The sequence below is a fragment of the Salvelinus alpinus genome, chromosome 7, assembly GCF_045679555.1.
Source record: "Salvelinus alpinus chromosome 7, SLU_Salpinus.1, whole genome shotgun sequence".
Lineage (NCBI taxonomy): Eukaryota > Metazoa > Chordata > Actinopteri > Salmoniformes > Salmonidae > Salvelinus > Salvelinus alpinus.
In genome coordinates, this window is record NC_092092.1 from 79,435,336 (window position 1) to 79,462,192 (window position 26,857).

At 43.1% G+C, this 26,857-nt stretch overlaps 1 protein-coding gene across 6 annotated transcripts; it reads right to left on the reverse strand.

Moving 5' to 3' along the window:
- Positions 1–8,426: 8,426 nt before the first annotated feature.
- On the reverse strand, positions 8,427–26,478 carry LOC139581737 (coiled-coil domain-containing protein 69-like). Of its 6 annotated transcripts, none has more exons than XM_071411819.1 (9): positions 26,277–26,478; positions 22,026–22,089; positions 19,870–20,054; positions 14,206–14,293; positions 13,985–14,091; positions 13,747–13,848; positions 13,246–13,365; positions 12,062–12,159; positions 8,427–9,818 (listed from the first exon to the last, which is right to left on the reverse strand). In XM_071411819.1, the coding sequence occupies exons 1-9, from the start codon at positions 26,295–26,297 to the stop codon at positions 9,650–9,652; spliced, it is 954 nt and encodes a 317-aa protein (XP_071267920.1). In that variant the 5' UTR covers positions 26,298–26,478; the 3' UTR covers positions 8,427–9,649. The 6 variants fall into 6 exon arrangements, with proteins under 6 accessions (XP_071267920.1, XP_071267917.1, XP_071267918.1 ...); XM_071411816.1 differs by having other exon boundaries at positions 26,250–26,477; XM_071411817.1 differs by having other exon boundaries at positions 22,020–22,089; positions 26,277–26,475.
- Between the last annotated feature and the right edge of the window lie 379 nt (positions 26,479–26,857).

Sequence of the window (26,857 nt, forward strand, 5' to 3'; positions counted from 1 at the left end):
AGTATAAGTCTACCTGAAGGAATAGGTACTGTAGGGTTATCATTGACCAAGTAGATAGTTTTGGTGTCAAATATTCAACAGTATATTTTGAGAATGGCATCCATTCATTGACGACATCCCACAGACTGTATATCTTTGTTCCAGACCCCAACCAACTGAAATTAGCCAAGGGGCTCTTAGTGAGGCCTACTCAACACTTAAGCAATACTTTATGTGTTGTTGTCGAGGACAAATTGCTCCAGGAGGTGTAGTACCATAAACTAAACTCTATTACTCTGACATGTTCTTGCCTGTATGAGAGCTATGCCAAAAATGTCATAACTCACTCTATCCCAGGGATAAACCAACGGCATAGCGTTATACCAGGGATGAGGCAGTCGGCAGATGAAACAGACACAAATAACTCACGTTCAGGATCTAATCTACACTAATCTAATCTAATCTACACTGTTAATCTGTGTGTGTAATGAATGTGTCATTACTTGTGTGTCATGGAATCTCCAGTGACTGACAGAACAGTAGAAGTGTTGGCAGGTTATTCTGACAGACAAATTAGAGGGCAAATATAATTAATTCCTCATTGTTCAGGCTTGCATTTTGAGAGTTTTTACAGTAATAAGATTGAAGTATATTTTATGTTGTACAGTATGTCGTACAGTATGAGCCTAATATCAAGGGAAACATCTTATTTGTATCCCTATAACCAATTTTGTTGTATTACGGTTTGAATGTCTATCAGTTATTCAATGTAAGTTTTCTTCTTGTAATGAATTAATATGACATGTTAATAATGTGACATATCAAAACATCCAAACCCCAAATGATCTTCTTCAGTGTTACATGATCTGCTAGGGCCGGTTCTGCCATAGGACTGATGTACAGACACGGAGTGACATGCACCTGGAACAGAGTGGGATTGGGTTTCATTGTAGGGCAGGCAGCGCTGCCTCCAAGCCTGTTGTTTATATATACAGTGTAACTGACTTGTTCAAGCGATTAATCTGCCTCATTTGATGGGACGGCTAAACAAACAACACCACTGTCTCTTATCTGATGGAAGCTAACTATGATCAGTCTCTTATCTGATGGAAGCTAACTAGGACCACAGTCTCTTATCTGATGGAAGCTAACTAGGACCACAGTCTCTTATCTGATGGAAGCTAACTAGGACCAAAGTCTCTTATCTGATGGAAGCTAACTAGGACCACAGTCTCTTATCTGATGGAAGTTAACTAGGATCAGTCTCTTATCTGATGGAAGCTAACTAGGATCAGTCTCTTATCTGATGGAAGCTAACTAGGATCAGTCTCTTATCTGATGGAAGCTAACTAGGACCACAGTCTCTTATCTGATGGAAGCTAACTAGGACCACAGTCTCTTATCTGATGGAAGCTAACTATGATCAGTCTCTTATCTGATGGAAGCTAACTATGATCAGTCTCTTATCTGATGGAAGCTAACTATGATCAGTCTCTTATCTGATGGAAGCTAACTATGATCTGTCTCTTATCTGATGGAAGTTAACTAGGATCAGTCTCTTATCTGATGGAAGCTAACTATGATCAGTCTCTTATCTGATGGAAGCTAACTAGGACCACAGTCTCTTATCTGATGGAAGCTAACTAGGACCACAGTCTCTTATCTGATGGAAGCTAACTAGGATAAGTCTCTTATCTGATGGAAGCTAACTAGGACCACAGTCTCTTATCTGATGGAAGCTAACTAGGACCACAGTCTCTTATCTGATGGAAGCTAACTAGGACCACAGTCTCTTATCTGATGGAAGCTAACTAGGACCACAGTCTCTTATCTGATGGAAGCTAACTAGGACCACAGTCTCTTATCTGATGGAAGCTAACTAGGACCACAGTCTCTTATCTGATGGAAGCTAACTAGGACCACAGTCTCTTATCTGATGGAAGCTAACTAGGACCACAGTCTCTTATCTGATGGAAGCTAACTAGGACCACAGTCTCTTATCTGATGGAAGCTAACTAGGACCACAGTCTCTTATCTGATGGAAGTTAACTAGGATCAGTCTCTTATCTGATGGAAGCTAACTAGGATCAGTCTCTTCTGATGGAAGCTAACTAGGATCAGTCTCTTATCTGATGGAAGCTAACTATGATCAGTCTCTTATCTGATGGAAGCTAACTATGATCAGTCTCTTATCTGATGGAAGCTAACTATGATCAGTCTCTTATCTGATGGAAGCTAACTATGATCAGTCTCTTATCTGATGGAAGCTAACTATGATCAGTCTCTTATCTGATGGAAGCTAACTATGATCAGTCTCTTATCTGATGGAAGCTAACTAGGATCTGTCTCTTATCTGATGGAAGTTAACTAGGATCAGTATTTTATCTGATGGAAGCTAACTAGGATCAGTCTCTTATCTGATGGAAGCTAACTAGGACCACAGTCTCTTATCTGATGGAAGCTAACTAGGACCACAGTCTCTTATCTGATGGAAGCTAACTAGGACCACAGTCTCTTATCTGATGGAAGCTAACTAGGATCAGTCTCTTATCTGATGGAAGCTAACTAGGATCAGTCTCTTATCTGATGGAAGCTAACTAGGACCACAAGATTCCAGTTGTAATGAGACCTCTAGTTTTCCATCTCAGGAATTCACTTTGACTCATGTTGCAAGGACAAACAGCACATACACATGTGTATATGAACATTATATTAACCACATACATTGAATACAACACAAATGAACATTAGTATTTTGAACAAAGTAAGCAGATGTAAATCATATTTGGAGATGTAAAATCTGAATGGCCCGTATGTCCAAAGTACATTTGAGTAATTTGTAAATGTAGAAAGCAGAAGATGGGGTTGGACAGGAGGGTGCGAGGCAGACCATCTGTACATGGAGCCCTGCCTACAAGACCAATTGGCTCTGGGTGAGGTGGTATAGTAGGACCTGCTAGTGCTGAATGGCTGGTCATGTCTGAACAGGGTTGGTGTTAGTGAATTCCTGTCATTTCTCAACAGGGTTGGTGTTAGTGAATTCCTGTCATGTCTGAACAGGGTTGGTGTTAGTGAATTCCTGTCATGTCTCAACAGGGTTGGTGTTAGTGAATTCCTGTCATGTCTCAACAGGGTTGGTGTTAGTGAATGGCTGGTCATGGCTGAACAGGGTGGGTGTTAGTGAATGGCTGGTCATGTCTGAACAGGGTTGGTGTTAGTGAATGGCTGGTCATGTCTGAACAGGGTTGGTGTTAGTGAAAGGCTGGTCCTGTCTGAACAGGGTTGGTGTTAGTGAATGGCTGGTCCTGTCTGAACAGGGTTGGTGTTAGTGAATGGCTGGTCCTGTCTGAACAGGGTTGGTGTTAGTGAATGGCTGGTCATCTCTGAACAGGGTTGGTTTCTTTATTTTTACTATTTTCTACATTGTAGAATAATATTGAAGACATCAAAACTATGAAATAACACATATGGAATCATGTAGTCACCCCAAAAAGTATAATCAAGGCAAAGTAGCCACCCTTTGAGGACAGCTTTGCACACTCTTGTCATTCTCTCAACCACCTTCATGAGGTAGTCACCTGGAATGCATTTCAATTAACAGGTGTGCCTTCTTAAAAGTTAATTTGTAGAATGTATTTATTTCTTATTTCTTTATTTCATTTGAGCCAATCAAATGTGTTGTGACAAGGTAGGGGTCGTATACAGAAGTCCAAGTCCATATTATATATATATTATATCAAGAACAGCTCAAATAAGCAAAGAGAAACGACAGTCCATCATTACTTTAAGACATGAAGGTTAGTCAATGCGAAAAATGTCAGGAACTTTGAAAGTTTCTTCAAGTGAAGTCCCAAAAACCATCAAGCGCTATGATGAAACTGGCTCTCATGAGGACCGCCACAGGAATGGAAGACCCAGAGTTACCTCTGCTGCAGAGTATAAGTTCATTAGAGTTACCAGCCTCAGAAATTGCAGCCCAAATAAATGCTTCACAGAGTTCAAGTAAGACATATCTCAATATCAACTGTTCAGAGGAGACTGCGTGAATCAGGCCTTCATGTTTGAATTTATGCAAAGAAACCACTACTAAAGGACACCAATAATAAGAAGAGACTTGCTTGGGCCAAGAAACAAAAGCAATGGACATTAGACTGGTGGAAGTCTGTCCTTTGGTCTGATGAGTCCAAATTTGAGATTTATGGTTCCAACCGCCGTGTCTTTGTGAGACGCAGAGTAGGTGAACGGATGATCTCCGCATGTGTGGTTCCCACCGTGAAGCATGGAGGAGGAGGTGTGATGTGGTGGTGCTTGGCTGGTGACACTGTCTGTGATTGATTTAGAATTCAAGGCACACTTAACCAGCATGGCTACCACAGCATTCTGCAGCGATACGCCATCCCATGTGGTTTGGGCTTATTGGGACTATTATTTATTTTTCAACAGGACATGTACCCAAAACACACCTCCAGGCTGTGTAAGGGCTATTTGACCAAGAAGGAGAGTGATGGAGTGCTGCATCAGATAACCTGGCCTTCACAATCACCCGACCTCAACCCAATTGAGATGGTTTTGGATGAGTTGGACCGCAGAGTGAAGGAAAAGCCCTCAACAAGTGCTCAGCATATGTGGGAACTCCTTCAAGACTGTTGGAAAAGCATTCCAAGTGAAGCTGGTTGAGACAATGCCAAGAGTGTGCAAAGCTGTCATCAAGGCAAAGGGTGGTTACTTTGAATAATCTCAAATATAACATACATTTTGATTTGTTTAAAACTTTTTTGGTTACTACATGATTGCATATGATATTTCATAGTTTTGATGTCTTCACTAATATTGTACAATGTATAAAATAGTAAAAATGAAGGAAAACCCTGGAATGAGTAGGTGTGTTAAAACTTTTGACTGGTACTGAATGTACAGTGCATTCTGAAAGTATTCAGACCCCTTGACTTGTCAAAACTTTGTTACATTACAGCCTTATTCTAAAATGTATTAAATTGTTATTCCCCCCCTCATCAATCTAAACGCAATAACAAAACCTAACAGGTTTTTAGATATTTTTGCAAACTTATTCAAAATACAAAACTGAAATATCACATTTACATAAGTATTCAGACCCTTTACTCAGTACTTTGTTGAAGTACCTTTGGTAGCGATTACAGCCTCGAGTCTTCTTGGGTATGACGTTACAAGCTTGGCACACCTGTATTTGGGGAGTTTCTCCCATTCTTCTCTGCAGATTTCAGGTGTCTCCAGAGATGTTTGATCGGGTTCAAGTCCGGGCTGTGGCTGGGTCACTCAAGGACATTCAGAGACTTGCCTTGAATCCACTCCTGCGTTGGCTGCGTGCTTAGGGTCATTGTTCTGTTGGAAGGTGAACCTTCGCACCAGTCTGAGGTCCTGAGCACTCTGGAGCAGGTTTTCATCAAGGATCTGTCTGTACTTTGCTCCGTTCATCTTTCCCTCGATCCTGACTAGTCTCCCAGTCCCTGCCGCTGAAGAACATCCCCACAACATGATCCTGCCACCACCATGCTTCACCATAGTGATGGTGCCAAGTTTCCTCCAGATGTGACGCTTGGCATTCAGGCCAAAGATTTCCATCTTGGTTTCATCCGACCAGAGAATATTGTTTCTCATGGTCTGAGAGTCCTTTAGGTGCCTTTTGGCAAACTCCAAGCGGGCTGTCATGTGCCTTTTACTGAGGAGTGGCATCCGTCTGGCCCCTCTAGTATAATGGCCTGAATGCTGCAGAGATTGTTGTCCTTCTGGAAGGTTCTCCCATCTCCACAGAGGAACTCTAGAGCTCTGTCAGATTGACCATCGGGTTCTTGGTCACCTCCCTGACCAAGGCTCTTCTCCCCCGATTGGTCAGTTTAGCCAGGCAGCCAGCTCTTGGAAGAGTCTTGGTGGTTCAAAACTTATTCTATTTAAGAATGATGGAGGCAACTGTGTTCTTGGGGAACTTTAATGCTGCAGACATTGTTTGGGACCCTTCCACAGTTCTGTGCCTCGACACAATCCTCTCAGAGCTCTACGGACAATTCCTTTGACCTCATTGCTTTATTTTTTGCTCTGACATGCACTGTCAACTGTGGGACCTTATCTAGACATGAGTGTGCCTTTCCAAATCATGTTCAATCAATCAAGTTGTAGAAACATTTCAAGGATAATCAATGGAAACAGGATGCACCTGAGCTCAATTGCGAGTCTCATAGCAAAGGGTCTGAATACTTGTGTACATACGGTATAATTTAATTTTATAAATGTGCTAACATTTCTAAAAACCAGTTTTTCCCCTGTCATTATGGGCTATTGTATGTAGATTGAGGACAGAAATGTATTTAATACATTTTAGAATAAGGCTGTAACATAACAAAATGTGGAAAAGTGAAGGGGTCTGAAAACTTTCCGAATGCATTGCAATTTTCTTCTAATTTATTTGTGATGTGTTTTTCATTGTATGCTTTGGCCATCAATTCCTAAGATGAAACATACCGGGTCTTCAAATGAACATTTCAACCAAGCCCATGGAGATAATTATTTGCAGAGTTGCATTTTTGTCTGAATTTGAAATGGAAAATATATTTTTTTAAATTGCCAAAATCTACTAAAACCCTAGGAGGGTAGAGAACAGGTAGAATACAGTGTGTGTGTGTGTGTGTGTGTGTGAGTGAGTCAGTGAGTGAGAGAGAGAGGAGAGAGAGTGAGAGAGTGAGAGAGAGAGGAGAGAGAGGAGAGAAGAGAGAGAGAGAGAGAGGAGAGAGTCGCGATTACTACACCTTCTTTCCCTCAAAGCTGTTTTCCCCAGGGTGCAATTTTCACCTTTTTTGTTCTAAGCAAAATGCGCTGAAAAACACCTCAGTTGCCACAAATAGCAGTTGGTAATTACCTACAGAAATTTGCATGAGGTTTTTAATTCTTAATTCCCCACTTGGTAATTTAAGGGTTATCGCATTGCCTGTAATAAAATAATCAAAATTGTAAAAAGACACTAGGAGTGTATTCACATGTTATTAATCAGGCATGAAGACAGAGCAGAGGTAATGGAAACATTTTCAGTAGTATGTTAATGAATATGGGAATATGCTTCTATTTCTGAGCAATTAGCAAATGATGAGGCAGGGTCAGGTATTGTACTAAATTCATGGAGCTAATAATGCACAGAGGGACCAAGACAATTCAGGTGTGTTCAAAACACGGCCATGACACCAGACACAGCACCTCGTTCCTCTTTCTTCTCCACCTCCCCAGGAATATTAACCATAGAGCTGTCTCTGTCATGACTCCGTTTCAACGGGATGCATTGTGGGTGTTTGGCTTGGTGGTTATAGTAAATCAGACGTTGTTATTTTAACCTCTAACAAATCAACAAAAGGCAATTCATGGGAGAAAAAAAAAATGTTAAAAGAAAAAATGAAAGTGAGGAGGTAACTCTTAGCCAAAGGACAGGTCACTGTTTCCGCATTCACAGGTTCAGCCTCCAGTCTAGGGTTAGTTGTCATGCTAGCTAGACTGTGTGTGTCTGTGTGCAGATGGGGTTGACATGCTCCTCATTGTGACTGGGAGTTGTAACAGGATGCTGCATTATTGCTAGGGTGCCATTTGGGAGGCAAAACGCAGAAAGGTGTTCCCCCAGGTGACTGTGAAAAGCCCTGGGAACTGGGTGACACCACAGCCGGGGGTTTGACCTGCAGTTAGCGTGGAGCCCCACCAGGTATTGTCCTGGCTTGTCAAACATCCATTGACATAGTGATCCTTTTACATCCGCTGAGCGAACGGTTCCGCTGCTGGCCGCAACAAGACAGAGAAGGGGGTGAGAGGGGTGAGGGTTGTCCCACTTTCACCGCTTCTGCTCTCCATCAGCCCTGAGCAAAGCACTGGGGGGAGGGGGGGGGGGGGTTCTAGGTTCAAGCACCAGGGTGCAAAAGTCACCAATGAATGTGTCAATCAGCTTCACCTTTGTGGTTGTTGTTAGTCCCATCCGACACCTTCTCAAATCACCTCATTATAAACACACAGTGAGAGTGGATGAGGAGGTCATGGCTGCAGGGTAAATTATTTCATAAATTAGGAACTAATTAACCTTTTTTATATTATAAAGTGACTATACCCTAAAAAGCATTATCATCACAGTCTCTTTTCTGCACTTTCACACATTTTCACATTGACTAGACAAATACATAAAATGTTCATTATTTCATTGTGACAGCCTTTTTCTTTCAGTGAAAACATACTGGAGAAATCAAATAAAAGGTGACAGAAAATAAAGCAGAACAGGACACAGCCAAAGTAATACTCATCAACTACTCTTTCCATACAACTGTCCTGTTCTGCCCCCTAGCGTTTATCACAGTGCATTACACACAGTATGGAAAAATTACTTAACACTAAAATCATTTTTTTTTTTTATCTGAGAAGAGACTGACACATTTCACACAAACACAAAGTACAGTGGTTCAGATACAGATGTTTATTGAAACTCAAGCTCTCTCTCTCTCCTCTTAGATCTCTCCGCGGCCTTTGTGGATAAGAGCGTTGGCTAAATTAAAATGTCAATGTAAACAAACAATGTAAAACCCAGGAGTAAACAAGAGTAAACAAAAATATTTTTTACAGCAACCTCTCTCATATTTAGTACTAGTAAAATACTGATTAAAAGTGCTAGTGCTTCAGAAGAAATGCAAATTAAAAACACTGAGAAGTGCTTTTGGTTCTTTGTAACTTAAAAAAAAGTCACAAAAATACCCATTGTCCTCATCTGCAAAAATAAAAATAACCATGGCAATCCATTTCCCATATTGTATGAAACAAAAAAGTAAAACATATCCTTAATACAAAAGCAGTTGTCTAAAGTAACTGTTTAAATTGTATATACTGCAACATTTACTCCATATTCAGTGACGTAAAACTTTGACAGACATCGTAATAGTGTCTCAGGAAGAAGGTAGATTAAAAAAAAGATGTAGCTACTAGCTACGTACTACATGATTGAATATCTGCCTCTCCAACTGCAATTCAAACCATCAAAGTGAACACTTTGCTTGCCCCTACGAGGGTGAAATCGTTCCATGTGATTTCCTAGCCTAGTTGCTGATCCGTTGGTACTGTCAAGGACCAGGCTATTCCTTATGGAGGAGAGAAACTCTGATCTACTGTAGATCTACTCTATATCAGCTGAACAGCAGGGTGTCAGTTAAGTCCAACAGGGCATGGCTGTGCCCAATGCCCCCCCCCCCCCCAAAAAAAACTGTCCTGTGGTATGAATACCATACTGCTACAGAAACATTATGTACTGTAAGGCACAGCAGGTATAACACTGGAAGAAAAAAATAATCTAAATTTTTTGGCATCAGGTTCCATCAAACATGTGACTATAGCCCTTTGTAAAGGTACCTGGACTTTGGTTGTCAAAGTAGGATTACAGTAGGGTTCCAAAAGTCCTGAAACGTTCCCAAAATCCCCAGATCTTTCAGAAATTTGACTTGAAGAATTCCAGGTTTGAGAAATCCCTCCTTGCATATTGCTACGTCCTAATTCTTGGAATCCTCCAAATCAGGGATTACTGAAAAAAAAACATTTTAGAAATTTGGGAAAGTTAACGGATCCATGCTTGCAACCCTACACAGGATTAAGACAGAAGTAACCGATTGTCCTGTTCGGTCTGGGTGGATCAGCTGGGGGAGATCTCAGACACTATGGGGAAGGATGGGAAGGTAGAACAGGAGTCTCTGTGCTTCAGTTTAAACATGAGTTGCTCTTTCTCCTGTGTGAGCCTCTGACAGAGACCTGTCTGCCTGTCTAACGTCCCTTGGAGGTCCTGGTGCTCCTTGGAGAGCTGCCTACAGACAGGAGCACAGGGAAGGACAAATATTAGAAGACACGCATACAGTGCATTAGGAAAGTATTCAGACCCCTTGACTTTTTCCACATTGTTACATTACATCCTTACTCTAAAATTGATTAAATAAATGTTTTTCCTCAATGTACACACAATACCTCATAACGACACATTTTTGCAAGTGTTTTTAAAACAAAAAACAGAAATACCTTATTTACATAAGTATTCAGACCCTTGCTATGAGACTTGAAAGACACACATCTGTCTATATAAAGGTCCCACAGTTGACAGTGCATGTCAGAGCAAAAACCATGCCATGAGGTGGAAGGAATTGTCCGTAGAGCTCCGAGACAGGATTGTGTTGAGGCACAGATCTGGGGAAGGGTACCAAAACATGTCTGCAGCATTGAAGGAAGAACACCGGCCTCCATCCTTCTTAATGGAAGACGTTTTGGAACCACCAAGACTCTTCCTAGAGCTGGCTGCCCGGCCAAACTGACCAATCGGGGGAAAAGGGCCTTGGTCAGGGTGGTGACCAAGAACCTGAGATGGGTGAATCTTCCAGAAGGACAACCATCTCTGCAGCACTCCACCAATCAGGCCTTTATGGTAGTGGCCAGATGGAAGCCACTCCTCAGTAAAAGGCATGACAGCCTGCTTGGAGTTTGCCAAAAGGCACCTTAAAGGACTCTCAGACCATGAGAAACAAGATTCTCTGGTCTGATGAAACCAAGATTGAACTATTTGAACCAGGCATCGCTCATCACCTGGCCTATACCATTCATACAGTGAAGCATGGTGGTGGCAGCGGTGATGTTCTTCAGTGGCAGGGACTGGGAGACTAGTCAGGATCGAGGGAAAGTTGAACGGAGCAAAGTACAGAGAGAGCCTTGATGAAAACAGTTATGCTCTACAGCACTCAGGACCTCAGACTGGGGTGAAGGTTCACCTTCCAATAGGATAACAACCCTAAGCACACAGCCAAGACAACACAGGAGTGGCTTCGGGACAAGTCTCTGAATGTCCTTGAGTGGCCCAGCCAGAGCCCGGATTTGAATCCAATCTCTGGTGAGACCTGAAAATAGCTGTGCAGCGACGCTCCCCATCCAACCTGACAGAGCTTGAGAGGATCTGCAGAGAAGAATGGGAGAAACTCCCCAAATACCAGGTGTGCCAAGCTTGAAGCATCATACCCAAGAAGACTCAAGGCTGTAGTCGCTGCCAAAGGTGTTTCAACAAAGTACTGAGTAAAGGGTCTGAATACTTATGTAAAATGTGTTTTTGCTTCATCACTATGGGGTGTAGATTGATGAGGGGGAAAAAACAATTTAATCAAATTGTAGAATAAGGCTGTAATATAACAATGTGGAAAAAGTCAAGGGTCTGAATACTTTCAGAATGCCCTGTATTCCATTGATAGTTTGACAGGAAGACATTCATAATGAGCGAGAAAAAAAACTAATCTGTAGCAAAGTAGATTTTATAAATATTTTGCTGACCTAAAATCACTGTTCATCAAAATTCTACAAGTGTAAAGGCATTGCCATAAGTAGAAGTAGCACCAAAAACTCATCCAGCATCTATATACTTTAATATAAGAGGAAATTACACAAGTTTCTATGGTGAAATTTATCTTTTACACTAAAGTACTGGAAACTGCCACAACTTGCTTCCTTTAAGAAATATTCTCACCACTTTCTCCACCAAGTGGCACCACATTCACATCTTATGTAAATGCAAAAGCCATTTGCTAATTTTAAGTTTGTTTGAACAGATATTAAGTTTGCTTGTTCTATATCTATTTGTTTGTTCTATATCCTTCTATATCTATTTACAGCCTTGTTGCCATGTAGTCTTCTACAATGTGACTTCCTGGTACAGACCTAACAACGTTAACTCCAGGGAAACAGACTGTTACCCACAGCTCCAGGGAAACAGATTGTTACCCACAACTCCAGGGAAACAGACTGTTACCCACAACTCCAGGGAAACAGACTGTTACCCACAACTCCAGGGAAACAGACTGTTACCCACAACTCCAGGGAAACAGACTGTTACCCACAACTCCAGGGAAACAGACTGTTACCCACAACTCCAGGGAAACAGACTGTTACCCACAACTCCAGGGTAACAGACTGTTACCCACAACTCCAGGGTAACAGACTGTTACCCACAACTCCAGGGTAACAGACTGTTACCAACAGACAGAGATGGTGTGGATATCTGATAAGCAGCAGTTCTTACTGTACAAGGCTTTGATGGTTGTCAATCCGAACTCTCAGGTCCTCGTTCTGCTGTAAAACATTTATCACCTGGTCTTCCAGAGACAGATTCTTCTCCACCTGACGTGATAGAAATACAAAGTTAGGTGGTGAAGACCTGTTATTTTACCTGAAATGCAACAAAACTCAACGTTTATATCCCAGGACAAATTAGCTAGCAAGTGCCAGCTAGCTAAACAGGGCAAATTAGCTAGCAAGTGCCAGCTAGCTAAACAGGGCAAATTAGCTAGCAAGTGCCAGCTAGCTAAACAGGACAAATTAGCTAGCAAGTGCCAGCTAGCTAAACAGGACAAATTAGCTAGCAAGTGCCAGCTAGCTAAACAGGACAAATTAGCAAGCAAGTGCCAGCTAGCTAAACAGGACAAATTAGCAAGCAAGTGCCAGCTAGCTAAACAGGACAACTTAGCTAGCAAGTGCCAGCTAGCTAAACAGGACAACTTAGCTAGCAAGTGCCAGCTAGCTAAACAGGACAACTTAGCTAGCAAGTGCCAGCTAGCTAAACAGGACAACTTAGCTAGCAAGTGCCAGCTAGCTAAACAGGACAAATTAGCTAGCTAAACAGGACAAATTAGCTAGCAAGTGCCAGCTAGCTAAACAGGACAAATTAGCTAGCAAGTGCCAGCTAGCTAAACAGGACAAATTAGCTAGCAAGTGCAAGCTAGCTAAACAGGACAAATTAGCTAGCAAGTGCAAGCTAGCTAAACAGGACAAATTAGCTAGCAAGTGCAAGCTAGCTAAACAGGACAAATTAGCTAGCAAGTGCAAGCTAGCTAAACAGGACAAATTAGCTAGTAACTGCAAGCTAGCTAGTTAAATTGCCATAAATGTTTAATGCTTTTCGACCTGTCCCCAAATTAATATAATTGGTTCAGAGTTTGTTTTGATAGTTCAATCTGCGTGTCGTGAAGGCGTTTGGTGTCGGGGGGAAATACATTTGCGCGTGGTTTGGGTACGGTGTCAGACTTCTATAACCTAGAGTATTTTTTGACAGTGCAGAGCACCTAAGATTTCTTGTTTCTGTTTTTTTCCTCTGTAAAGTATATTGAGACTGTGATGATGCACTTTAAATAAACTTTGACTAGGAGAAATCTAAGAGTCAGGTGCCTGGACTAGTCTGTCAGCCAGTCCAAGTCCCAGTCAACTTACCAGAACCTGCATCTGTAGCAGTTTGTTCCCCTGCTCCTGAATACGTTCACTCTTCATCTCAATGACAAACAGCAGACTCTCCTGCTCCTGCTCCCAGAATGGCCCAGGACTGCCATGGGCCTGGAGAGAGAGAAGGGGAGAGCGAGAGAGAGACAGAGAGAAGGGGAGAGCGAGAGGAAGCCAGAGAGAAGGGGAGAGCGAGAGAGAAGGGGAGAGCGAGAGAGCGAGAGAGAAGGGGAGAGCGAGAGAGAAGGGGAGAGCGAGAGAGAAGGGGAGAGCCAGAGAGAGAAGGGGAGAGAAGGAGAAGGGAGAGAAGGAGAGGAGAGAGAAGGAGAGGGAGAGAAGGAGAGAGAGAGGAGGAGAGTGTAAAATTAACAGCATACTAATGCGACCTGGAGACCAGATGTCTAAAACAACAGTCCAACTAAGTGAACTGGCTATGGGATCATACACAAGCCACGCAGAAACAGGCACACTGTGCAGACGCACACACATACACACCTGAATGTTCCGCTGCAGGTCCTTCTTGAAGGTAGACTCGTCAACTCTCTTCTTTAACTCATTGTACACGTGGAGCTCTGTAGTCAGCTCCTCTACCTCCTCCTTTAAAAGAAAACCAACTGGTCAGTTCTGTACTTCTTCTTACACAGTTAGAAGGTAAGGGGTACTGTATAGACCACAGTACATCAAACAGGAGATACAAACTGATCAAGTTAGAGAGACAACTAAACACACATACCTTCAACACTTTCTCTGCTGCCTGGTGTGTCTCTGTCAGCCGTTTTCTCTCTTCACTCTGTATCCTCTGCCGTTCTGTGGGGGATAATAGGGATTCTATATGTAGTTCTACGGGCCGGGATAACATCAGTCAATGATTATTCATTCTCATTCCAGTTCCAACACAATCCACATGGTTATTCCATCTACATACAGAAGTTACTTCACATGCTCTAGTCTTGCCTTCCAGCTGTCTCTCGTGCTGCTCTGCAGTCCTCTGGCTCTTCTCCCCGTAGACAATAGTCAGGTCAGAAGCCGTCTCTGTTTTCACCTGGAGATGATCAACAACACAAGTACAGGGTTGAAGCCATGTACATCCACACTTGTCATAGGAGCTAGACAAAGTGAAAACCAAATATAAAAACAGTGAGATCTTTGTTACATAAACAAAACAAGTGTATAATACCAGATGACCTGGTCTACCAAGTGTAAAATACCAGATGACCTGGTCTATCAGGTGTAGAATACCAGATGACCTGCTCTACCAGGTGTAGAATACCAGATGACCTGCTCCACCAGGTGTATAATACCAGATGACCTGCTCCACCAGGTGTATAAAACCAGATGACCTGCTCTACCAGGTGTAGAATACCAGATGACCTGCTCCACCAGGTGTATAATACCAGATGACCTGCTCCACCAGGTGTATAATACCAGATGACCTGCTCCACCAGGTGTATAATACCAGAAGACCTGCTCCACCAGGTGTAGAATACCAGATGACCTGCTCCACCAGGTGTATAAAACCAGATGACCTGCTCTACCAGGTGTAGAATACCAGATGACCTGCTCCACCAGGTGTATAATACCAGATGACCTGCTCTACCAGGTGTAGAATACCAGATGACCTGCTCCACCAGGTGTATAATACCAGATGACCTGCTCCACCAGGTGTAGAATACCAGATGACCTGCTCCACCAGGTGTATAATACCAGATGACCTGCTCCACCAGGTGTAGAATACCAGATGACCTGGTCTACCAGGTGTAAAATACCAGATGACCTGGTCTACCAGGTGTATAATACCAGATGACCTGCTCCACCAGGTGTAGAATACCAGATGACCTGCTCTACCAGGTGTAAAATACCAGATGACCTGGTCTACCAGGTGTAAAATACCAGATGACCTGCTCTACCAGGTGTATAAAACCAGATTACCTGCTCTACCAGGTGTATAAAACCAGATTACCTGCTCTACCAGGTGTATAAAACCAGATGACCTGATCTACCAGGTGTATAAAACCAGATGACCTGCTCTACCAGGTGTATAAAACCAGATGACCTGCTCTACCAGGTGTATAAAACCAGCATGTGTTCATTATCGCCAATAGCTGTACAATATATGACTTGATATCATCATGTTACTGTGATGCTCTGGTTATTCTGCCTTCAGTCGCGCCGATTTCAAGCTGCACATCCCTGGAAACATGGGCAGTGTCCCTGGAAACACGGGCAGTGTCCCAAATGCCACCCTATTCCCTATGTAGTGCACTACTTTAGACCAGAGCCCTTAGGGATTATATAGGGAATAGGGTGCAGCCACTGAGACCTCAACTCAAAAGGCTAACCAAGTTCTTTGTGTAAGACACTGTGCAAGACACTGTGCAATCCTGCTGGAGGAGCAGATTGACTTGTTCTGATCAGCTTAGTAATAATATGCTGTAGTAGTGGCTTTGTGGCTCACACTAATTAAACACTAATGCCCTTTTCATACTATCGTGCCAACTGTCCTGCGTTGGCATGGATATTTTATTTTCACATTGTCCTCTCCAATAATGGTGGACATGCTGTATAGTCAGGCCAGCACAGTACAGTTGGCTAAGCTCTGCTCAGTGTGGAAAGGGAAGATAGTGAATGTAAATATTTATAGGGTTGATGGTGAATGTAAATATTTATAGGGTATATAGTAGATGGTGAACGTAAATGGTACAGGGTATATAAACTCAGCAAAAAAAAAAAAGTCCTCTCACTGTCAACTGCGTTTATTTTCAGCAAACTTATTAGCATGTGAAAATATTTGTATGAACATAACAAGATTCAACAACTGAGACATAAACTGAACAAGTTCCACAGACATGTGACTAACAGAAATGGAATAATGTGTCCCTGAACAAAGGGAGGGTCAAACTCAAAAGTAACAGTCAGTATCTGGTGTGGCCACCAGCTGCATTAAGTACTGCAGTGCATCTTCTCCTCGTGGACTGCACCAGATTTGCCAGTTCTTGCTGTGAGATATTACCCCACTCTTCCACCAAGGCACCTGCAAGTTCCCCGGACATTTCTGGGGGGGGAATGGCCCTAGCCCTCACCCTCCGATCCAACACGTCCCAGACGTGCTCAATGGGATTGAGATCCGGGCTCTTCGCTGGCCATGGCAGAACACTGACATTCCTGTCTTGCAGGGAATCACGCACAGAACGAGCAGTATGGCTGGTGACATTGTCATGCTGCAGGGTCATGTCAGGATGAGCCTGCAGGAAGGGTACAACATGAGGGAGGAGGATGTCTTCCCTGTAACACACAGCACTGAGATTTCCTGCAATGACAACAAGCTCAGTCCGATGATGCTGTGACACACCGCCCCAGATCATGACGGACCCTCCGCATCAATCCCGCTCCAGAGCACAGGCCTCGGTGTAACACTCATTCCTTCGACAATAAACGAGAATCCGACCATCACCCCGGTGAGACAAAACTGCAACTTGTCAGTGAAGGGCACTTTTTGCCAGTCCTGTCTGGTCCAGCGACGGTGGGTTTGTGTCCATAGGTGACGTTGTTGCCGGTGATGTCTGGTGGGGACCTGCCTTACAACAAGCCCTCAGTCCAGCCTCTCTCAGCCTATTGCGGACAGTCTGAGCACTGATGGAGGGATTGTGCGTTCCTGGTGTAACTTGGGCAGTTGTTGCCATCTTGTACCTGTCCCACAGGTGTGATGTTCGATGTACCGATCCTGTGCAGGTGTTGTTACACGTTGTCGGCCACTGCGAGAACGATCAGCTGTCCATCCTGTCTCCCTGTAGCGCTGTCTTAGAAGTCTCACAGTACCGACATTGCAGTGTATTGCCCTGGCCACATCTGCAGTCCTCATGCCTCCTTGCAGCATGCCTAAGGCACGTTCACACAGATGAGCAGGGACCCTGGGCCTCTTTCTTTTGGTGTTGTTTAGAGTCAGTAGAAAGGCCTCTTTAGTGTCCTAGGTTTTCATAACTGTGACCTTAATTGCCTACCGTCTGTAAGCTGTTAGTGTCTTAAGGACCGTTCCACAGGTGCATGTTCATTAATTGTTTATGGTTCATTGAACAAGCATGGGAAACAGTGTTTAAACCCTTTACAATGAAGATCTGTGAAGTTATTTGGATTTTTACTAATTATCTTTGAAAGACGTTTCTTTTTTTGCTGAGTTTAGTAGGTGGTAGATGGTGAATGTAAATGGTATATATTAGATGGTATATGGTGAATGTAAATTGTACAGGGCATATAGTGGATGGTGAATGTAAATATTTACAGGGTATATAGTAGATGGTATATGGTGAATGTAAATGGTACAGGGATATAGTAGATGGTGAATGTAAATGGTACAGGGATATAGTAGATGGTGAATGTAAATGGTACAGGGATATAGTAGATGGTGAATGTAAATGGTACAGGGATATAGTAGATGGTGAATGTAAATGGTACAGGGATATAGTAGATGGTGAATGTAAATATTTACAGGGATATAGTAGATGGTGAATGTAAATATTTACAGGGATATAGTAGATGGTGAATGTAAATATTTACAGGGATATAGTAGATGGTATTTGGTGAATGTAAATGGTACAGGGATATAGTAGATGGTGAATGTAAATATTTACAGGGATATAGTAGATGGTATGTGGTGAATTGTCCAGGGCATTTTTTATTTATACCAGGTAAGTTGATTGAGAACACATTCTCATTTACAATAACAACCTGGGGAATAGTTACAGGAGAGAGGAGGGGGGATGAATGAGCCAATTGGAAGCTGGGGATGATTAGGTGGCCATGGTGGTATGAGGGCCAGATTGGGAATTTAGTCAGGACACCGGGGTTAACAGCCCTAGTCTTACAATAAGTGCAATGGGATATTTAATGACCTCAGAGTCAGGACACCTGTTTAACATCCCAACCGAAAGACGGCACCCTTACACAGGGCAATGTCCCCAATCACTGCCCTGGGGCATTGGGATATTTTTTTTAAACCAGAGGAAAGGCTGCCTCCTACTGGCCCTCCAACATCACTTCCACTATCATCTGGTCTCCCATCCAGGGCCTGACCAGGACCAACCCTGCTCAGCTTCAGAAGCAAGCCAGCAGTGGGATGCAGGGTGGTATGCTGCTTGCCGATGGTATATGGTGAATGTAAATGGTACAGGGTATACAGTGAATGTAAATGGTACCGGTATATAGTAGATGGTAAACGGTATATGAAGGGCTGGAGGTAAAAGCGAGCTGAGGTTTAGGGAAGTGGGCTAGCAGTGAGCTGAGGGCAGTGGGCTAGCAGTGAGCTGAGGGCAGTGGGCTAGCAGTGAGCTGAGGGCAGTGGGCTAGCAGTGCGCTGAGGGCAGTGGGCTAGCAGTGCGCTGAGGGAAGTGGGCTAGCAGTGAGCTGAGGGAAGTGGGCTAGCAGTGAGCTGAGGGAAGTGGGCTAGCAGTGCGCTGAGGGAAGTGGGCTAGCAGTGCGCTGAGGGAAGTGGGCTAGCAGTGCGCTGAGGGAAGTGGGCTAGCAGTGCGCTGAGGGAAGTGGGCTAGCAGTGCGCTGAGGGAAGTGGGCTAGCAGTGAGCTGAGGGAAGTGGGCTAGCAGTGAGCTGAGGGAAGTGGGCTAGCAGTGAGCTGAGGGAAGCGGGCTAGCAGTGAGCTGAGGGAAGTGGGCTAGCAGTGAGCTGAGGGAAGTGGGCTAGCAGTTACTATCTACCTTCTCAGTGATACGGTGGTCAAGATCACACTTAAGGTAGTAGTGGATTGATGGTCTACAATAAGTGGGCTAAAAGATGACCCATCAATTTGGTTCCTGGCTACCCATCCATTTGGTTCCTGGCTACCCATCCATTTGGTTCCTGGCTACCCATCCATTTGGTTCCTGGCTACCCATCCATTTGGTTCCTGGCTACCCATCCATTTGGTTCCTGGCTACCCATCCATTTGGTTCCTGGCTACCCATCCATTTGGTTCCTGGCTACCCATCCATTTGGTTCCTGGCTACCCATCCTATCTATCCATTTGGTTCCTGGCTACCCATCCATTTGGTTCCTGGCTACCCATCCTATCTATCCATTTGGTTCCTGGCTACCCATCCATTTGGTTCCTGGCTACCCATCCTATCTATTCATTTGGTTCCTGGCTACCCATTCTATCTATCCATTTGGTTCCTGGCTACCCATCCTATCTATCCATTTGGTTCCTGGCTACCCATCCTATCTATCCATTTGGTTCCTGGCTACCCATCCTATCTATCCATTTGGTTCCTGGCTACCCATCCTATCTATTCATTTGGTTCCTGGCTACCCATCCTATCTATTCATTTGGTTCCTGGCTACCCATCCTATCTATTCATTTGGTTCTTGGCTACCCATCCATTTGGTTCCTGGCTACCCATCCTATCTATCCATTTGGTTCCTGGCTACCCCTCCTATCTATCCATTTAGTTCCTGGCTACCCATCCTATCTAGCCATTTGGTTCCTGGCTACCCATCCTATCTATCCATTTAGTTCCTGGCTACCCATCCTATCTATCCATTTGGTTAGAATTAAAATTCATCTTCTGTGGTCTAAGGGTCACCTACCTTCTCAATGATGTTGTGAACCAGAGCTCTCTATGGGGTTAGATACCTTCTCAATGATGTTGTGAACCAGGACACAGAGCTCTCCTTGGGTTGGGTATTTTAGTAGCTCCTCCCTCTCCTGGGTCCCAGAGGCAGACAGCACCTCCCTTAGGATCTTCAGCTGCCACTCATAGTGACCCAGCTGCTTCTCCGTTTCTAGACCCACGTTCAGCTCCTCCAGAGGGACTTTACCTGGAGCAGGGGATACCAGGGTTGTATTCAGTAGGTAACAAACAGGGAGGGAATACCTGAACATGTCCAATAACAAAAAGTATTGTTCTACATGGCAAAATTCTACGTTCGCTGTGTTACGATGTACCTGAACACGACCCGTGGCTGTGGTTATCAAGGCAAAAACATTGCTAGAATGCTCAGAAAGAAATATATTATGTAGACATGTAGGATAAGAAATCACGTCAGTTCTATTCACATGTCTATCATGTATATTGTACCGTATGCTCCACAGGCTTTGCCTACTGCTTAGTACTGAGTACTGTGTGATTGAGCCATTCCCATAATGTAGTTGGCAGAGGGGTTGAACCAAACCAGACCTGGCTGCAACCTTTACTGGTCAGACTAGACTCAGTACAACACCAGTAGAATATACTACAACACCAGTAGAATATACTAACTCAATCTGTCTGACTATAAAATACTTAGAGCTACTCTGATATGTATAAGGAGGGGGGGGGGGCTCCAGTTCAACTTCTGAGGAACTCAGACTAGTTTGGTGAACCACGTTCCGAGTGATGATTGACCTTGCTGACACATGGAGACTTGTGTTAGCTCTCAGAGTTAATGCCTTAGGTTTTAGCTCAGCAGGCTAGGCCAACACAGCCTTGTTCACTCAGGCACTTGTTGAAGGCATGACCCTGAGACCCATAATTACATGATCACAGAGAACACACCAAGTACAACAGAGTACACACCAAGTACAACAGAGTACACACCAAGTACAACAGAGTACACACCAAGTACACAAGACCTGTTGAGGATTCTAATGCAGACAGCACAGTGTTGTCACATCAGTGTTTCCAAGGCCATCGAAGCGTTCAAAACTGACTGGTTGAAATTAGGTCATTATGATGTCACTTTAAAAATCAGTAATTCCAACCAGTTTCTGGGTGTAGTGACATCATTTCAACCCACCGGGATCATGACAAAGTGTGTGTCATTTAAAACATTCAGATATTTTATGCCATTTAGCAGACGCTAAGTGACTTAGTCATGCATGCATACATTACTACGTACAAGCAGCCCAGGGAATCACACCCACAATCCTGGCGTTGCGAGCGCTATCCTCTACAAACGGAGCCCTACTGGAGCCCAGTTATTATGTACAGGTTATTAGTGGGCCTAATAATAAAAGAGGATTTTATAACGAGTCAATAGGCAGTGTGATGTGTAAATCCCTCTGCATCAGAGATGTGATAAAGACAACACAGCAGGAGGAGGAGTCACAGTGTCAGTCTACAACAGGAGAGGAGGAGGAGTTACAGTGTCAGTCTACAACAGGAGAGGAGGAGGAGTCACAGTGTCAGTCTACAACAGGAGAGGAGGAGGAGTCACAGTGTCAGTCTACAACACGAGAGGAGGAGGAGTCACAGTGTCAGTCTACAACAGGAGAGGAGGAGGAGTCACAGTGTCAGTCTACAACACGAGAGGAGGAGGAGTCACAGTGTCAGTCTACAACACGAGAGGAGGAGGAGTCACAGTGTCAGTCTACAACACAACAGGAGAGGAGGAGGAGTCACAGTGTCAGTCTACAACACAACAGGAGAGGAGGAGGAGTCACAGTGTCAGTCTACAACACAACAGGAGAGGAGGAGGAGTCACAGTGTCAGTCTACAACACAACAGGAGAGGAGGAGGAGTCACAGTGTCAGTCTACAACACAACAGGAGAGGAGGAGGAGTCACAGTGTCAGTCTACAACACAACAGGAGAGGAGGAGGAGTCACAGTGTCAGTCTACAACACAACAGGAGAGGAGGAGGAGTCACAGTGTCAGTCTACAACACAACAGGAGAGGAGGAGGAGTCACAGTGTCAGTCTACAACACAACAGGAGAGGAGGAGTCACAGTGTCAGTCTACAACACAACAGGAGAGGAGGAGTCACAGTGTCAGTCTACAACACAACAGGAAGCCACACCCCTCACCTCCTTCTCCATCTTGACTGTTGTTGACCTCTTTCACAGTCTTCTCTTCCTCTTTCACTTTGTTTTTCCTCTACAAGGAGAAAAAAAGAGATTGTATTCCTACATCAGACACACTACGACAATCAACATATTACAGATAAATAAGAACAAGAAGTAAATTCTTTTTTTATTACTTCAGTTAATTTTAGTAAATACTTTGAAAACACTTTTTCCCCCCCTTAAAACTACATTGTTGGTTAAGGGCTTGTAAAGTAAGCATTTCACTTGTATTCGACGCATGTGACAAACAAAATTTGATTGAATACATACAAAACATACAATTTTGTATGTTTTGAAGTGCGAGGGACGCCAGAACTTGTTGTTCGTAAACTGTATCAGGGTAAGATCTTATGTAAAGCTTCTGATTGGTGCTTGACCCATATGGCTCTCTCACAGGGAGTCATTAGTACCCACATGACTGGAAATGAATCATTAGTTTGTTCAAAAGTTACATAACATGTCCATGCTACAGTTTTATGATTCAACAGCTGACCTGGGTCTTCATACTACTTGTACAATGGTTATTTACTTCAAACTGATCATACCAGTACTTATGGAGTCTTAATAAACATTTCTGCATTAGATACATTACGTTGTTGTAGAATAACCTATACTAGTTGAGCATTGACATCTACACTAAGGAGTTACAGTAAGGTCAATCATTGTTTTGGTAATAGGGCAATTCCATGGTAATGGAATTACGCTGAGACTCACATTTTTCCCCATTAAAATGTATACCAAAAATAAATACATTTGATTTCAAAGTTGAACAAACCATAGAACTATATACACAAGGACTACTTACAAAAACACATTTACAGGAAGAACATTTTACCGTAATTATCTTATCGCAGTTCTTCCAGTAAATGGAAAATGTGTTTTGTTTGTTTAACTGTGTAAATTGTTCAAAGTAGTCTGTGCATAGAGTTGCATGGTTTGTTAAACTCTGAAATCAATGATTTTTGTTAAAAATACAATTTTAAACAGGGAAAACCCAGTCTGAGCCTAATTCCTTTAACGTGGTATTGCCCAATACCAAATATGAGCCAAGCTTGGGAAAATAACTGTTTGAAGCAGTCGGTGACTCCTCTATACCAACAAAACTGTCAAACAATACCAAGGTTCCTGACATTACTAGGAGACCAGATCACACAACATTACATTGTGTCCTGTCCTGACTGTGTAGAGACTGAAGAGTTAAGTCTGTGCAGACTGTAAAAAACAAACAGACCAGATAGGGGCAGTAAAATGTGTTGTTTTACAGGATCAGTCATAGTAGTACAGTACTCCTGTAACACTTTAGTTTTAAGTGACTTGTTCAAGGCATGATTGGCATATTTTTTCACTTTGTCAGCTCGGGTATTCGAACCAGCGACCTTCCCGTTTACTTGCCCAACGTTTTAACCGCTAGGCTACCTGCTGCCCTGCCGTCCATGGAGACCAGCCAGCTTCTGACCTCCTCCCACAACACAACGTTATCCCCACCACCACTGTACAAACACATAGAAACTCCAAGCAGCATGGCGTAAAAGCTTTATTTGTGCCTGGAAAACAGATTGGGTGTCCTAAATGCCATCCTTTTCCCTAGAGAGTTCACTACAAAGGGTACAGTGTGTCATATGGGTCGCAGGTCCAATAAATACCATGTTCCTTCTCACCAACCTGGCTGCTCTAATAAATACCATGCTCCTTCTCACCAACCTGGCTGCTCTAATAAATACCATGCTCCTTCTCACCAACCTGGCTGCTCCAATAAATACCATGCTCCTTCTCACCAACCTGGCTGCTCCAATAAATACCATGTTCCTTCTCACCAACCTGGCTGCTCTAATAGTCCAATAAATACCATGTTCCTTCTCACCAACCTGGCTGCTCTAATAGTCCAATAAATACCATGTTCCTTCTCACCAACCTGGCTGCTCTAATAGTCCAATGAATACCGTGTTCCTTCTCACCAACCTGGCTGCTCTAATAGTCCAATAAGAAAAGTGACTCCAGAAAGACACTGTAGAGACCAGTACAACATGATGTTTGATGGGCTTTAAATCTCAAGAAAAGGATCTTAACATGATGTTTGATGGGCTTTAAATCTCAATAAAAGGATCTTAACATGATGTGATGGGCATGCGTTTTATTACCTGCTTTAAATCTCAGTTAAGGATCTTAAACACACAAGTCCAGGGGCACATGTTGAGGTGGGGTTGGAAAGGCTCTCTTTAACACGACTATAAATCACACCTTCTCTTCTTTCTCAGGCTGTACGCCCCAAATGGGACCCTATTTCCTATGTAGTGCACTACTTTTGACCAGGGCCCATAGCAGTTCACTACAGAGGGAATAGGGTGCCATTTGGGACAGAGATCCGGTCTCCCTAGTCTTTTTAAACATTGGAGAAACTTCAACGTCGAGTTATGTCTTTACTGACTAAACGCACAGGGAACATCCTAGCCCCATGGCAGACTGTAGCCTACACCGGACTCCTAATGTTTACAAGTTCCTCCTGGCCCTAGAGTTAAGGTTAAGATTGAATGTTTTGTGACTTTTGTGAGAAATATCTAGTCCAGGTATGCTCTCACAAGAGTTGAAATAAACTTTCCAAGAAGAGTGCAAAATGTCAACAACAACAAAAAAAGTGAATAAAGAACTGGCCCGTCAAAGGTACACACATAGGGGACAGACATGAACCATCGGCTGATAGAACTAGAAAAACAGCCCCCAACTCAAAGGAAATTCAGAAAACTAAAACCACATCTTCAATACAACAAAGGACATTCAGACTTAGTTAAAGGACATTTAATTTAGACTGTGGTTGAGTCTTTCAAGCAGAGAAACACATGTTCCGTGATATGCCATTAACACTTGGCTGAGGAGGAGTCTCTTCATGTGGCATTTGCATCATGGTCCATATGGAGCCCCATATTGCTGTGTGTGTGTGTGTGTGTGTGTGTGTGTGTCTCTCCAGGCTTCTCTTGTAGAGCCCTCTCTAGCAGACCTTCACACTTCTCCAGTTGCCTACGTCAACCAGCCAAACAGATGGTTTTGTGATCTGCTCTGTAGACGCTGCAATACAGCTCGCCAGTGGCTTGGTTTGCAGTAACCTCTTAACTACTTATTTTTTTTGTTGTAGAATAAAAAAATGTTTCTATCTCAAGGAGTGTATGTCAAACACCACCATTGAGAAATGAAGAAATCCACTCACAGAGAATCTTGACTAATCAATCAAAGGATACCCGCTGTTTTTAACTGTGTAAGTGGTCTCAATGTGTGACTGTTTGATGCATTGCCAGATGAGTTGAAGGGGGAAATAAATTTAACTCAATGATTAATCAATCTAGTCTCTCTCTTCAACGCCTCCTGGAAGTGCTACAATCTGGGGTATCATTTCTGGATGGTAATATAAGCCTGTGCCACTGGTTGTAAATGTCAGAGGCAGTACTAGTACATCTAACTGTAGCCTACTTATAATACATTTAACTGCATGTTAATTATTACACTTTCCATATCCTCAGGTCACTTCTTTCCTATCACAAAACAGTGCAATTTGTAGTTATCAGTAGTCGTCACAGGAAACATCAACTGAATTTGTGCACTTAAGTAGAAAAACCCAACAACTCGTATGATCAGAAAGTAAAAAAAAAAAAAACGAATTCACTGACTATGTAGGCTACAGGGTGTCAATCAATTAATACAATGTATAATTTACTGGTGATGATGATCATACAATGTATCACCACCAGTAACTGTCGATGTCTGGTCAAACCTGTAACTTCCTATAATTAATGCGGAAGAATGACGTCAGATTAGTTCCCTGCACTGTTACGTTTGACAAGTAGAGTTTGAAACCGTGGGAAAGTCAATCTCAGAGGATAGACATCTTTTAAATTATTTTCAGCACATCTGTTTCCAATTAAAACTTTGAGAAAACTCTGCACAAATTGACTGATAGAATACATCACGCGTTGCAAAACACGGATGTTAATCCCCATGAATAAAATCCACTAGAGATTAACGCATGTGGGAAATGAGTCTATAAACTAACAAACTATTTTACTTGATCGATTAAAAAATAATAATCAACACGCCTGTGTTGTGCTACGAATCTGTTCGACAATGGGAAGCTACAATAACAAAACACCACTTGGTTACTTAATTAATATCCTAGATTATTTCACAACAAAGGTGAATAAATACCGTTTTCTTGCAAATTCTGCCTCGCACCTTGCTGTGGCTGCAACCCATGCCTGCCCCGCGTCCTCTCGTCAACCCTACCAGTCCTTGTCTAGAGTTACCAACTCTCAAATACCAACTCTTCTGAACACTGCGCCTCGCCGGGCTGTGGTGCTCACTCTCACTCACAACAACTCACTCAACTCGACCAGATGGGCGGTTCTCTTTAAAAATCCAAAACACTGATCTTAAAACAAAGTGAACCGACCCACGTTCTAGAAGGGGAAACAGGGTGTAGATCAGTGGATTGCCCATCCTGTTACGCAACATTGAGGCTTGTGCGTGTTTCAAATCTATCGATTTGACATTTTACCGTAATACACCGAATACAAGCCCCATCAGATTTACATCACACATAATAGGTTACCTAATCATAGGTTTCATGCATGGATTATTTTTCCTATTGCCTACAAGCTTTTTAATTATATCAGGCCTATAATGTGCCCAATAATATTGAATTCTCACTGTAGTAAGATACAAATAAAGAACTGTAAAATTGATCTGAATCTGTCATTTTGTTTATAATACATGTTGGGGAAGAGTCCATGTGAAAGACACAGTAGATACATCCC